The 15,486-nt window shown below is 44.9% G+C and overlaps 1 protein-coding gene across 2 annotated transcripts in view; it reads right to left on the bottom strand.

Annotated features, from left to right (window-relative positions):
- CBX5 (chromobox 5) overlaps window positions 1–15,486 on the bottom strand; it is a 54,267-nt gene that overhangs the window by 10,285 nt on the left and 28,496 nt on the right. Inside the window, exons 2-5 of one of the 2 annotated variants that reach the window (XM_082212918.1) lie at window positions 13,657–13,834; window positions 10,884–11,067; window positions 7,300–7,364; window positions 1,575–1,672 (exon numbers count right to left, since the gene is read on the bottom strand). In XM_082212918.1, coding sequence (XP_082069044.1) covers window positions 1,591–1,672; window positions 7,300–7,364; window positions 10,884–11,067; window positions 13,657–13,793 — 468 coding nt within the window. In that variant the 5' untranslated portion in view covers window positions 13,794–13,834 and the 3' untranslated portion in view covers window positions 1,575–1,590. The remainder of the gene's footprint in view (window positions 1–1,574; window positions 1,673–7,299; window positions 7,365–10,883; window positions 11,068–13,656; window positions 13,835–15,486) is intronic. The other variant, XM_082212917.1, reaches the window with a different exon arrangement.

The following is a 15,486-nucleotide window of genomic DNA, read 5'->3' as shown; positions in this document are numbered from 1 at the left end:
AATAGAATTCGTTTAAATGCCAGATAGCAAACACGTTTCATTAATGACCACTGAATGATGTCAATTGCAAAGGTAAGATTTAAAAGTGATCCAACGCAGAGTACAGATTAATTAAAATGAGTGTTGTTAAACTTCACAATCTGTTTCTGCAGTATTTTGCAATAGAAATTATTCCCACTGCCTAAAAAGAGATTAGTTCTTTTGAAGTAATTAATTTACCCAATGATAGCAAATGTGATCCAGGGGATAATTTGGTTGTGTACCTACAAGCCCAGGGCTCAAACCAAAGCCTTGGACAAGCCACATTCCCTCAACCTCAGCTTCCATTTATAAAACAGCAATCACAGCAAAATAGTTCACAGGGTTCAATGGTGCTGAGCACTGTAAATAACCTTCGCACATTTAAAACAGTCTGCAAAATATCATTGTGTTAATCTGCAAAGCATTTGTCTCATTGAACAGATTCCTTGCTCTACAGAATTCAAGTGAGCTGGAAATTTAAAGATTGGATATTCATCAGCTATTAATCATTGCCTCCCTTGGATGCATCACCTGGGACCAAGCTACCATTGGACCTGGGCCTCATATAAATGACTTTTTTAAAAAAAAAAAACAGTGATTGTTCCACACAGGTGATTTACCAAAGGTGAAGTTCTCCAGTTTGGGATTGTAGCCCTTACAGGGTATGGGGGTGTATTTCCGCGACCAACAGGTGCCAGAAAATACCCCTGGGTACCCCAGGACGTTCGGTCGCCTAGTAGAATGAACGAGGGAGAGGTGAATCTACCAATTCTTCTCCCCGCGTTCCTTGTCTCTGTGTTCCCTCCAGCCCCCTCCTCCAAGGCGCTGTGTGCAGCTGGCTCCCCTCCCCCACCCTGCCTCAAGAGGAGCAGGCACCATCCATCTCAAGCCCGCCAGCTTCAGAGACAGCAAAGCCCAGGACACAAGGGCTTATTATCTCTGCTGCAATGCTACAGGGGAGGAGGACCCAGTATCGAAATCTTGCGGGGCTGGGGGTGGCGGAGGGGAGTTGAGGAGCAAGAGGGAGCTCCCTTGAACACAGCTGTGCTGTAACCTCTGCCAGGCAGATAAGCCAGACTCTCCCAGCTCTTTGTTTCGGGCTGCTGGTGGGGGAGGGGCTGCTGCATATGCTGCGTGCTCTCTCTCTCTCTCTCTCTCTCTCTCTCTGCCCAGAGAGGCTTCCAGCTGAGATAAGCCCAGGAGCAAAAACAAGAGGCAAGTCAAAACCTTCCCAGAAGGATTTCCTGTGCTCTCTAGTATTTCTTCTTCTTTTGGGGGGGGAGGGGAGGGGGGCAGAGATGTGGAAGCGAAGGGGCTTGTGTATCTTGCAAAGCATGATATACAAGCTCCAGGTGTAAGAGCCTTTTGCAGAGCAGAGGGAAAACAAAGCCTTAGCAGAGAAGCAGAATGAAGTGTCCTTGGGCCATTTCGCCACAGCACCTCACCCTAGACTATTCTGGTAATTTATTGGCTGCTTTAAGAAGGGCCGCCGAGAGCAGGAGAACCAGACAACAGGGTCAATATTAAAAAAAAGAAGAAAGAAGAACACTCACCATTTCATTAGGAACATTAAATCGCCGCAAGAGTCTGTGGCTCCAATGATCTTTTCCGGCTCCAATCCTCTTTCAAAGCCCCTGGCAATATCGGTGCTCTGGTGGAAAGAAAGACAGAGAAAGAGAAAGACAGTTACAAAAACAATTCTTTCCTCCTCCCGTTCTTTGGCCATTTGTTAATCTCCCTCAACCATGAGGCAGAGGGGCTTCAAAGGGCACCGAGAATCAGGTGATAAACAGATGTGGTACATGGCTTGATGGTAATTAGCAGATGAGGGAAGAGGCCTTATCATCTTTTCTCTTTCCTTTGACATATCTTCTTTATGAAATGTTTGGGGAGAGGAGGAAAGGGGAAAGAAACCTAAAAGGAGGGGGGGAGGGAGAGAGGTAGAGAGAGAGAGAGAGAAGAGAAGAGAAATAAAGAGTCGCCATTAAAATGGGCTAGCAAAGCGATGGATAGATCTAGGGAATTAAGTCATCTTGCCTTTGCAGCTGCTGCAGCAGCAGTAGCAGCAGCCATTCGTGATTTCCAAGGATCCCCATCCCTGCTACGCCTCCCCCGCTCCAGAGCGCACCACCTCTACGGGCTCTCACACGGTCCTCGAGGTCTTTGTGCCGGTGCCGTCAATGGGTGTGTCCCATTCATGCAGTTGGGGCGCTTTTTTTGGTTTGTTTTTTTTGTTTGCAAGGAGAGAGCTTAAACCGCCGGGGCCCCAGACAAGGGTCGGTCAGCTCCCTCTGCACATACCATCTGAAGGCTGGTAACAGCGTTCAGTTGCTGCAAGCCTGGAGCGAGCGTGTTCTCCCTGCTTTGCAGCAGCAGCAGCAGCACCGCCACACGCTATTCTGAGGGAGATCCACACATTTGTTGCCCACACATCTACTGTCTGGTAGATGCGGCTAGGCAGAGCAAGCAGTTAACAAAGAGGCAGGCGGCTTGACTTTTTCGAGGAAATAAAAGCAATCGCCAAATGAAGAGGAAGAAGAGGAATTTAAAATAAAAATCTATCTGTGTGTGTGTGTGTGTGTGTGTGTGAGAGAGAGAGAGAGAGAGAGAGAGAGAGAGAGAGAGAGAATACAGACTGAATACAGAGGACAACTCTAGGGCACCTTGGGGGAACTAATGAACCCACAAATCATGTAATAATATAATACAACACTTCATTTCTCAGCTTCTTCATATTGCATAAGAAATCCAGACCCAACTCCTGGTTTAGGACAGTTTGGACTAACAATCACCTCTGGCTTTAGTTAAGAACACTTTAAATTGAACTCATAACAGGGCCAGAACAAGATCATGTCTGTGTGGAAAATTGTAGCATACGAGGGGGCCCCCTATTCCCCCCCCAAAAAAAAATGGAGTGGGGGCTTAGTCAAAACTGGCCACTAAGATTACTGAGCCCTTACAACAAATATCTAACTCAACAGGTATGTATATGGGCATTTTAAAAAAAACTTCTTACTCCCCAAAGTGCTGATGGCCATGATAGATCTCCATATAGCTGTTACAACTCCCAACAGCCTGGTAGAAAAGGATAACTGCTTTAAAGAAAAGATTTGTTGGGTAAAGAGAATCTCTTGTGCGAACAGTAATTGGATAGTGTGCTAGCCAAAACAAACAAGCAAAAGTGTTCTCCTTTTGAATTATTGAGTCTCCGGTAGCTATTGTTATTTGCTGTGATCTCTAAAACACTCGCAGTGTTAGCAAGACCCTAGCAGATGGCTCAATATAAGGGCCAAAGCTACACATGGCTTTAAAAAGAGGAGAATGTTTGTGTTTGTTTGTGTGTTTGTGTGTGTGTGTGTGTGTGTGTGTGTGTGTGAGAGAGAGAGAGAGAGAGAGAGAGAGAGAGAGAGAGAGAGAGAGATTTCGATCCAAATGGCATGTTCACAGGGGAGGTGCTAAAGTCCCCCTTGTGCCTTCTCCCCACGCCCCTTTTGTGCTTTAAAATCACAAGCCCCACCCACCTTACATATGACTGGAGACAACACAGGTTGCATGCCACCATGACACATAGTTTTGCCTTGGAGTACCAACCAAGTTAAAAAGCAGTCTGGGCTGGAACTGAGACCAGTGCTCAGTGCTGTCTCACTTTGCCTTACCAAACAGCCTAGCTGCACATGGAGATTTGTTCATTTATTTTCTTAATCTAAGTTTTACTTAAGAGAAGGCATACTGAAATTAATGGACCTAACCTAGCCATGTTCGCTAATACCAATGAGTGTACTTCAAGTAAAACTTAACTGACTACCAACCCACCTCTATCAAATCTCCCTCACGACAGAAAGTTTCATACAGTTATTTTATTTATTTAAATATGTTTATGCCTCCCTTCAGTAGAACTCCTAGGGTGGCTTGCAAGAAAATGAGAAAAACAAAAAAAGGTTAACAACAAATATAAAAACAACAATAATCCAATAGCGCAACTAATCTTTGAGCACACTGCTGAAACTGTGAGCAGCCAGGAACGCACAATAGTGTCTTAATCTGAGATACTGGATCTCTTATATGACACATAGACACAGACCCATCTTTTTCACAGGCCTCCCTGTGTTCCTCTCTCCCTTAAAGAGCACCACAGGCTCTAGTGTAGAGACAATCATAAGTGCACTGAGCTTTGATAACCAAAACATATACCAAGAAAGAATAATGCTGTACCGCTGCAAACTTCCTCTCTTGAAAATCACATCTTTTGATGTGGTTTCAATGGCTAGGTCAGACAGATATGGGATTTTCACAAGATGTCTTTTATATGTGATTATTTAAAACATTTTAAATATATATGTTTAGTTGTCAGCTATCCTAAGCTCTGGAACGGGGCTAGATGGATGTTTGAATGCCTTTCCAGCTCCCCACTTGCTCATCACATTTATATCCTGCAGATCCTGTTAGGAGTTCAATGCAATCTCACTTTATCCTCACAATTCTGAGAGGTAAGTTAGACTAAGAGAAGCAGAGTAACTTGCTCAAGATCATCTAGTGAGCCTGTGGTCCAAATCCCATGCTTCATCCACTACTATACCATACTGGCTTCCAAAGAGGGAGCACTATGAACTGAGCGTCTAGCCTCTTCCAAGGCTGGTGCAGACATGATGCTTAAGCATGATTAAACATAACAAATGGCCTTAGCCTTACTATCTGGGTTCTCATCAGCTGCAAACTAAAATGTGAAAGCATGACTTAAAGCAAGATTGCTAATCACAGTCACGGCGTCTATGGTTTCATCCCTGTATGCGCAGGCCACAACACCAGAGAGATGGGAATGCCGAGTAGACATACTGCAAGTCAAAAAGCAGATCTTTTCCAAACTAATATTTACAGTCTTCCGCTTTCTATCTGTGACTCAGCCTCCATCTACACCTCATGCCTGGACTCTGGCTCAACCATAGGAGCCAATTCCTAGGGTCCATGGGGGCTTCAGTTCCCACAATAAAATATTTGAGGGGCTGATCCCCCCCCAGTTGATGGGCATTCCCATTCAAATGGTGTGTGTGCACTGTGTCATGTGATCAATTATGCAGGGTGGGGCTTACCTGCGCCCCCACAATATTTATTCAAGTTGGCACCCGTGGGCTCAACCAGCAACAACCTGTGCCTACAATTTGTGACTGTCTGATACGTCTGTCCCAGCAGTCCAGCAGAGACCTCAGAAAACATCTGCTGCAGCCCATGACCTAGAGCTGAAAAATTATCAACAGAGATATCAGAGCTATTCCTTCTTAAATGGTACAAAAGTATCACTGTAGTGAAACAAGGAGACCAGGGAGCTTGTTGACTTGGAGGTGAGCAAGAATATGCAGGAACGTCTGCAAACCCAGCTCTGAAAAAAGACTACCTTTAGAAGAAGAGTTTGGATTTGATATCCCGCTTTATCACTACCTGAAGGAGTCTCAAAGCAGCTAACATTCTCCTTTCCCTTCCTCCCCCACAACAAACACTCTGTGAGGTGAGTGGGGCTGAGAGACTTCAGAGAAGTGTGACTGACCCAAGGTCACCCAGCAGCTGCATGTGGAGGAGCGGGGAAGCAAACCCGGTTCCCCAGATTACGAGTCCACCGCTCTTAACCACTACACCACACTGGCTCTCTTTATCTAGCTGTTAAGAGATAGCAAAGAAAGGCTACAACAGAGCCTCATGCTAACAGGTGGGGAACCTCCGGCCCTCCAGATGTTGCTGGACTACAACTCCCATCACCCTGAATCATTGACTATGAAGGCAGGGGCTGATGGAGTCCAAGAACATCTGGAGGTCCAGAGGCTTCACCTCCCTGCTCTAGCAAGTGCAGGGAGAAATGCAGCGGCAGCTCACAATCTCCATTCTGGAGCAGAAGCCATCTGAAGTGTCCAACAGGATGGGGAAAAGGAAATGAAAGAAGTTACCATTTAGTGCCTGCTTCAAGAGAAGCCACAGGATTGCAGACAAAGGAATAGTACTGCTGTGGGTTCCAACATTTCTCTGACTCGTTCCACACCTTCTGAAACAAATCCTGTGTTTTGTTGGGGATGGGAAAGAACAGCATGGGGGGGGGGTATTGCTAGTAGACTTTGAACATGACAATGAACACTCTCAACACTTTTGAATGAATCAGTGTCACTTGAGGTATTGCCAAGGTGGCTAAGAGGCCTGGAGCCACAGATCCTTGATGAAACTTCACCCTGCTCCTAGAATGGAGTTTATCAAAGCCATCACAGACTCGGGGAAGGCAACAGCTGGAAGGTGCTCAGTGGCAATCACCTGACATTCTCTACTAATTTCCTGTTTGCTTGCAACTCCCAACTAAACATTCCATAAGTGTATTTGGAATTTCCCCTGCACCTCATTTAGCAGGTACTTAAATGAGAGGTGCCTGTAGCATTTCAAGATAACCCACTTCCCTTTAAATTCCTATGTCTCTTGCTAATTTTTTGCACAATTAATATTTCCCCATTCCTGTCTCTCTCAGCAAACAGGGAAAGAGCAACCATGTGTGTCCCTAGATGGCACATGAGCATTGATTCAGTTTATGGGTCTTAGCACCTCTATGGTTGTGGGTGGAGGAGGCCGATAATCTGCTACAGCCACAGGAAGAAGAGTAGCAGAAATAACCCCTAAACATTTCTAAAGAAAGCATGCCTGGGAGGAAAAAACAGGGATGTGAAGGAGAGGCCTGAATTACAGGGAATACTAGATGCCACTGTTTAGGGTACGTTGGTCTACAAACTTGGGGAAGGGTACTTGGGTGGGTAGTACTAGGAATTGGAAGTGAAACACCTGAACAGGAGGTGAAAAGCTGAGAATTGCCCAGAAGTTGTCAAGGAGGAATGCGCTTGGCTCATCTGCCTGCCAATGGTACAGTACAATGCTAACTTGTATGATGTTGCTTTGCCCTCAGTTAGGCAAAACAGAGGAGGGTCAAAGAGCATCTGGGGCTCCTGAAGAAGGCAGGTGAGACAAAGGACACCATTGAAAGCTGCGGAGGAACAGTCCCTCTTTCCTCCTATGCACACAAGTCAGGGCGGCTCAGCACAGCTAACTGCTGCTTGAGTCCAGGCCAGGTACACTGGAGAAAACTTGAGCAGTGTGGGCAAGTGAAACCTTGGACGGTGAATCCATGGGTCGGTCACTCACTCACTCACTCTACCTGCCTGCCACCATTCTCCCACCTCCTGGGTGCCATTGTTGCTGAAGTTCGTACTGCCAGGCCAATTGCCTCTGTCAGGAGGGTAGCACAAGTCTGGTTTGTACATTGGAATGTAGTCTGTCCTCTGTTCTGAATAGGGTTGCCCAAGGAAGGTGGACAGGAAGCAATACTGCAAGAGAGCGCGACAGGCAATCACTGTCCTTTAACTCATCACCACACATTCAGTCCTAATGCATTGAAGTGCCAGCAGAAATCTGCCCAAGCCAGGCCTCACTTGAGTAGAGGCAATATGTAAGGACGCAGCACAGCCTCGTCCTACCAGTATCCAATCCACACTAGCCAGTCTCCTTTGAACATGTCCCACATTTTTCCCCCTTTGGGGAAGAAAATGCCAAGGAAATCATCATCACTGTTCCCCTCTCTTGGCAGTGGTAAGAATAGCTGCAGTTGGCTTGTACATTTAACAAAGATACCACCATTGTGATGCACCCCCACTTGCTATTGTCTTTGATAAATGTTACCAGAGCAACAGAACCTCATAATCCCCACATTGGCTACCAAAATGTCACTCAATGTCCATTAACATGAGGTCTACAAAGATGGTGGTCTGATCAGTGGTGGACACTTTGCTGGTTCATAGGTCCCAGCACCTGAGCATTTTGACTGCTGAGTTTGACTGTATGCTTTAAATCTTAACTGCTGATAGGATTCTAAACTGTGGTTACCACTAGCTACGGTTAAGTGTTATGTCTGCAACTGGCCCTAATGGACAAGTCCTAAAAACCTGAGGCACTAAGTCCAAGGGGAATCGTAGCATGTTAAAACGCTGGAGGAGACAGGATGTTTCGGCAGGAACCAAACCACTCATTTTCACAGTGGACAGTTTTACTTCTCAAACTTTAAGGAGAATACATAATGGGTTATAAAACTGTAATCCAAACGCACTAAGGATAACCTGCTGGATATGAAATATACGACCTTATTACCCCTTATGATTTCATTAAGGACCGACAGTAGCAGTGCAGGTTTGAATCTCTAGTGACTTAGCCATAATTTTGTACAGACACAGCTGTAAAGGGCAGGGCATTTCTTCAAATAAGGTTATAAAAAAATAACGAACACACAGAACTGCAGAAGATTTTTCTCCTCCAGGAAAGGAAAGACAAGACATAAAATGCCACTCAACAGATCCTCATTTATACCAAATTTCATATGTTCACATTCCCCTATAAAGATGTTTTAATAACCCATGTTCTCATGTCTCCTCATGCATTGGCTAGTGAATTCGGCAAATTTTAAAATGAAGGGGAGAAATGCCATTAAGCTTTAACCAATCAAGGTGATACATTTGACCTTCACAGTATTTCCAATACCTGTAACTTAAGTCAGCAAGAGCACTGTCTTTACAACATCATATATAGAGCGGTGTGTGCTCTGTCATTTGAAGGCCCCAGTGTGCAAGCATGGAGTAGGGCTCAGAAACCATAATCCTTAGAACCTCAGATTAATGTAAGAATGCAAAGATAAGCCAGAAAGTAAAGTGTGTGGACAATTCCTCATGAAATCTCAGAAGTGGGAAGAACTGAGGGAGCAGAATTTCAGGGCCCCACATTGGGTCATTTGCAGAATTAATTATGTGGAAAATATATTGGTATTGTGTACACAGGACATAGGTTGTACCCTGAGCTACAGGAGTGGAAAGTAGCTCACACAGCCAGTCTTTCCCTGCCCTCCTGCATCTCTAGAGAGCCAGGGGAATCTACCAGATATTGTGAGCTGTGTTTTATGCAGTAGGAGGGATGAACTGCAATTGCCCCTTCCCACTACAGCTCCATAAGACTCAGCCCAAAACATTTGATACGCCCCTCTGACATTTTGGAGAAGCTTTTCACATTGTACAGATGGCTGCCCAGAGGAAGAAGGGAAAGACCAGTTGCAGAAGCAGAGCTTTGGATGCAGCCCATAGAATTTTGATTCCTCTCAGCAGAGTATACACAGACCTGGTCACACTGAGGCAGCTTGCGTTTTCTAAGTGAATTGTAAGAATTTATCCTTCAAATTCTTTTTGGCTTGCATGCCTCGTGAAAATCATATCAGGGTTTGAAATATGGAGTAATGACTCCTAGTAAAGATACGACAGGCTTTATCTTGCCTATCTCAAAAGAGGCTTTTCTCTGAACATAACTTTGCAACATTCACCTAAAGTTTCATCCAGATCATAGCTACCCACACTCTCTGTACACTAAGCTAGAATTATGGAAGTAGGAGAAAGAAAATGTAGCCTTTTCTCTCTCTATTAGAGTATCAATAGATTGTCTGGTCCACATTAGACTTGTATCCATTACAGCCTGCACTACAAACTGCAGCAAATGACCAGCACAAACCAGAAGGACCAACATGTATGGTGTGATGAATGTGGCCAGAAAGCATGTCTGTGACCATTCAAAGCCACCACTTGGCCTGCCCTTATATCCACAGCATTTTCTCTCTTTCTTTGCCAAGATTTTCCAGACACATATACTGCAGAACTCAGAATTTCAACTTTCAGTTGTAAAACTGTGACCCAATCTACTTGTTGCATATGTATTGGGAAAGAACTCTCAGTTGTTTAAAGAGGTGTGTTATGTCCTCCCCTCCATAACTGTAATTGAAATATCTAATATTTTTGTAGAAAGCCTAATGCAGCTAACACAAAATTAAAAGCAGTAATAGCAAAAAGATCAAAACTATTAAGATTCTATTAATTCATCACAAGTTAAATACATGATAATATTTCAGTAACTAACTACCTAATAAAATATCAGCATAACACCAAGTAATCTTGAAATATTATTCTTCTGTGACCCTCTCAAAGGTAAGGAGGACCTTTGACTGTAAGGACACAGGAGTTGTGAAAGATCCATTCTACCTCACTCAGTGCAGGGTGTGGCTTCAGAACTCGTATGAGGCTAACTTCAGAACAAGCTTTCCCTTCCTTACCTGCTGTGGCACATCTGCTCTGAGTACCCTGCTGTTACAGCAGCAGAGATTAGCCATTTGGGCAGTACATTCTTAGCAGGTGGTTCCTGAACCATGGGTCTTCAAATTGCTTCCCCTCCCTCCCCACCCCCCCAGATTCTTTTGTTAAGGCTACTCCTTCCAAAGAAAAGTGACAGAAAATTCAGCAGAACACAATCACAAAAAAATAAGCTGTTCCCATACACACACACAACTCTCTACGTTGATTTGTGAGCTTGTTTACTGTCACAGAAGAGTGCATTAAAAAGGATTTTGCTTTAGCCAGGCGTTCAAACAGTAAATTGCATTTCTTCCGATCTTAATCTGCTCTAGATAGTACTGTGAGGCTCCCTGCTTGATTGTTAATCTTTATTATATTTTAAAGGCCATAATTATTTTAGCGATTCTTTTCTTTACAATGAGTGGTGGCAATTAGCTCATCCTGTTTTACAGGGTAGTTTTCCCTGAGAGGGGTATGAAAATTGGCACAATGAGGCACAGCCAACCTGAAGCTTTGCTCTGGGGACGCAACATCTTAAGTCCTTGATTTTTAAACTTAAAATCCTAAGGTTTCTTAGGATGCAGTTTTAAACGACTGAGTGCCACCGGCATACACACATACATCCAGTGCTGGAATCACTGAGGTGGGGCAAACCTCTGGAAGTGAAAAATGCCAAGGCGAAAAGCTCACCTCTCTCTTCTTTTTGGCTTTCATGTCCTCAGTATTGTTGGCAAGGCTTGACTTCCGCTTGGCACTCTCTGATTTCTCCCGAGGCTTGTTCTCACCTTCCTTCATTTTTTTGTATTTTTTCATAAACTCAGAAATCAGTTCAGGGCAGTCAAGGTTCTTCTCAGGTTCCCAAGTATTATGCTCCCTGATATAGTAAAAGAAGGACAACAGTGGGGGACAAAATAACAAACAGAAAAAAGTTGAAAAAGTTCCCATTTAGTGATCACAGACATCAATTAAGAACTGAGTGAATAATTACCCTGCACAAGAAAACCTGTGTATGGAGAAAAAACTGTTCCAGGTTTTTAGGGAAGACTGGACACTTAGAAAACCAATTCAGAAGACCTGATACTCACGATGGATTGCTCAGAGTAAGAGTTGTTTGAATCTCTGAGGGCTTAAACAGAATTCTGTGGCAATTTGGGATTGGCTTCAGCTGCAGTGGGAAGAATTATAAGCACAGCATTGCCCTGATTTCTAAAAATCCAATGCAGCTGCTTAAGAAATTGTCATTCTTCCCGGCCACCTTGACCCTTGCACAGGACTGTTTCCTAAAAAAATTGGTTTCTAACACTTGCATTTGAAACATCTTACCAGCCCTGGTTCTAGGAGGTATTTTTGTTTAAAGGGTTACATACTCTTTGAGAAATTTTCCCAAATTTACATTAGGAACAACATTAGCAGCATTTAAGAGATATTTGTAATAAAGGAATTAATCACACCGTCACTTACGTACAGGGAGGTTTCCTATATACCATAGCTGCAAGAATGCCTACAATGCAAGGGATTTATTTCTGAGAATATAGCCTTGTCTTAGATACAAACTGTTCTAAGAACAGTACCAGAGATACTATCTGAACACAGATTAAATAGGAACAGTTTAATCATATCATTATTAGGTTCAACTAAATGAGCAAACATTCATATTTCAAAGAGCCCTTTTTCAGGCTTGATGTTTAAACAAAACAAAAAGGGAAAAGTTGGGTGGTAATAGAGGAAAAGGTCACTTTAGACTAAATGGGTTAGTTTGTGTCCAGTATATGAGATTACAGGTTGCAGCAAAAGCATATTGAAACACTGAAGCAATGGTTACGATTCCACACAATGCTCAACCACAGTTTAGTGCTATGTGGCTGACTCCACAAGCCCAAACAAAGTGTTAGCCTCTCAAGTCCCCACCTCTTCTTCAGCCAGAAGGAAGACCTTTGGCAAGTTTAGTTTTGCTTTCAAAGGATCTCAGTTTAGTGTTGCATACAAACCAGGGATCCCAGTTTAAAGCAATTCTTAGTTAAACAAGCCCATACTTTGAGGCTGGCTTTGTTTAGCAACGAACCACTGCAAGCCAGGATTCCTGGTTCATATGTAATGCTAAGTCAAGGTTCTTTGACAGTGAAGCTAAACTAAACAGAAGTCCTCCTCCCAGCCCCACATAAGGAAAAAGAAGGCAGAAGCACATAAGCAGAAAACTTTGCTCAGGTTCAGAGAGGCTCATCCACATAGCACTAAGTAACAGTTTAGCATTACGTGTGAGCTGGATCTAAGGCTATTTTCCTCGGGGATTATTTACTTTTATATTTTCAAACTGAGCATGGTCTAAGGGACACAGAATCATTTTGAACAACTAAATCACTGCAAGCCCAAAGTGCTCTTTTTTGATGTGGTGCTGATGAAGAAATACCCTCTCAAATGCTGCACAGCAGAGCAATGTGTCAGTGTCTGCTTGATAACTTGCCTTCCCACAATCAGGTGGTGTGCATCCATTTAAACACCGTGGCCTCAAATCTGGACTCTTACATAATGAATCACGGCTGTCCTTCATGGAACCGTAAAACCGGCTGCCAGAACCCCAGACAAATACCCAGGGTACATATACATACAAACACATACATCGACAAAAAAACTTTTTAGAGCAGTTCTTTTGTACTGGGACTAATGAGAAGGGCTGTGCTTTAAAAAATAATGAAATCAATCAAAATGACATACTAAGTTAACTTAAGCTCTGCACCCTGTGCAAATTATGCATTTTGCATATATTTGCTTTGCATAAATCTATTTCAATTCTGGTAATTGTGGAGAGGGCCAAAGTATGCTGAAGCTACTGATTTGGTTCCTGGAAATTCTTCTCAGCTCATCTCGGTGTCTGAGATTCAACAACCTTTGCTGACAACTTTCAAGCTTATCTTAATATCCTTAACAGCTAGAAAGTTGTATTTTTGAAAAATCAAAATCAAAAATCATAGCAGAGATATTTGGGATACTCAAATTTCACACCCAGCACCAAATTCTGTGCTTGGACAACACAGCCCTGAAGGGAGGGGAAGAGGATTAACGTTCCTTTTCCAAAGCAGCAGTTTAAAGCAATCCACAAGAGTATTTGATCAAAATGCCCTCCCAAATCAGAAACCTCAAATGAGGAGGAAAACTATTTAGACAATAGTGCTGGTGAATAACTCAAGTGGAACTACCAACTCTGTGAAGTGAGAGAGGGAACGCAGATGCCAGGATTTCCAAAACACGCTTTAAGGTCCCAGGCCCTCGCCTCGTGACCCACTCATTTAAATGGATGCACGCCACTCTTGTCTGGAGTGAGGAAAGCAAGCTCCCACCCATGAAGGTTTTTTTTGTTTTTAAGGAAAGCTTGAATGAGGGCAACGGAAGTTAAATTTGAAGCACTGCCTGGAGCTCTGCTAACAAGAAAGCTCAAAGCCCACGTCAGAAGGAAAGTTGGACTTACTCAGAGAATCCTTTCCACTTGAGAAGATACTCCACTTGACCCTTCACAACACGCCTGTCTAGAACCTTCTCCACAACATATTCCTCCTCCTCTTCAGAGGACGAACTATCTGCTGTCCTCCTGTTTCTCTTTCCCATAGCGCAGAAGTTGCACCTAATGCACAAAGGCTACCCAATTCCTGCAAATCGGAAGGGAAACGTTAATTGGCGATAACTGAAAACGGGCTTCTGTTTCCAGAAATCTCACAGTGCATCACCCACTCTGTAACGGCACATCTCTCAAATGTTTCACTGTCTGCTGGCTAACAGTCGGGGCTGCAAGGGGGATCTGAGGGCAGAGGAGGCTACAATTAGTATATAAAAATAAGCTAATTTTAAAGGAAGAAGGGAATAAACAAATGAAGCATTAGGTCTTTTCTTCCAGGCCATTTTTAAGGTGCATGATACAAATGTAACAATTCCACAGAGCCACATTATATGCCAAACCTACCCGCATTCACCCGAAATATCAACCATGCTGATACTAGTCATTAAGCATTGTCCCAATTGAACAAATTGCGATGCTCAGTAGCAAGAAAGGAGGCTGCATTTATCTCAAGATAAATAAACAGGCATGGCATGAGATTGTTTCACAGGGTGTTAAATACCAGCTCTTAGCGTAGCAGGTCAAACTGGAGCTAATTCAAGAAAATCTTTAATAAACATTATTTATTAAAAAAAGAGAGAGTGAAAGAATTGCGTGGGTGCTCATTATGAATATGAAACTCCTGGTGGGTAGGTAAGCTGTATGCTTCAAAAGAGAATTCCCCTCAACAGCATATAGTAATTTATTCCCTCTTCCTGCAGTAGCCAATCACTTCTAAAAAGGAGCAGAGCTTCCATTTGAGCTACTATGTTTTAATTTTTATCACATATTTACAGCTTTTAGCAAGGAAAATGATTTACCACCACCTTCTTCTTGTTTGGACTTTACCAGTGGCGTAGCGTGGGTTGTCAGCACCCGGGGCAAGGCAAGTAATTTGCGCCCCCTAACCCGTGGATTTTAGCACTTGAGTACGAGCACGCCCCCCAGATGTTGCGCCCGGCCCCCCTGACCCCCCCACGCTATGCCACTGGGGCTGGGGGCGAGCGAAGGAGCCAAGGACCCCCCCAAAGGCTCAGCAGGAATTTATTAAATTTATTATTTGCGGAGCCCCCGCGGGCCGAGGCAGCCGAAGCCCCCTCCTCTCCTTGGGTGGACCTCCAGATCCCGGCTTGGCGAGCGCCTCTCCTCCTCCCGGCTGGGTCCGGGGGCTTCCAGCCGTGCTCCGTCCTCGCCCCCCCCCCCCGCGGCTGAGAGCCGGAGCCAGCGGCGCCCCCTTCTACCGGGAGACCCTCGCCGGCCGGCTGGCTTCCTCTCGGAGGGTTTTGGGGAGCGCAGGGCGCGGCGAGGCCCCTCGGAGCTCTCCTCCCTCCCAGTCGGCAGAAGCAGCCGCCGCCTGTGGCTGGGCCGAGGGGATGCCGGCGGCGTCGGGGTGCGGAGGCTGCCCGTGCCCGGCCAGGCGTCGGTGGCGGCGTCGGTGCTGCTGCAGCGGCTGCTCCTCCTGCGAGCAGTGAGTGGAGCACAGCCGCAGCGGCGGCGGGGGGGGGGACGCGCTAGGGCGCAAGGCTGGCGGTGGCGGCGGGGAGCCCGGCGGAGGAAGGAACTTGTCCCTTCCCTCTGGACTCGCGCCCCCCCCAGATGTTGCGCCCGGTGCGGCTGGCACCCCTGGCACCCCCCACACTACGCCACTGGACTTTACAGCAGTCCTTCAACTGTTTCCTTTTTTGCAGGCTGGGATGCAAGGCTAAA

The sequence above is a fragment of the Podarcis vaucheri genome (genome assembly GCF_965113315.1).
Source record: "Podarcis vaucheri genome assembly, chromosome: 2".
Taxonomy (NCBI): domain Eukaryota; kingdom Metazoa; phylum Chordata; class Lepidosauria; order Squamata; family Lacertidae; genus Podarcis; species Podarcis vaucheri.
This window is presented reverse-complemented; position numbering and strand designations above follow the sequence as displayed.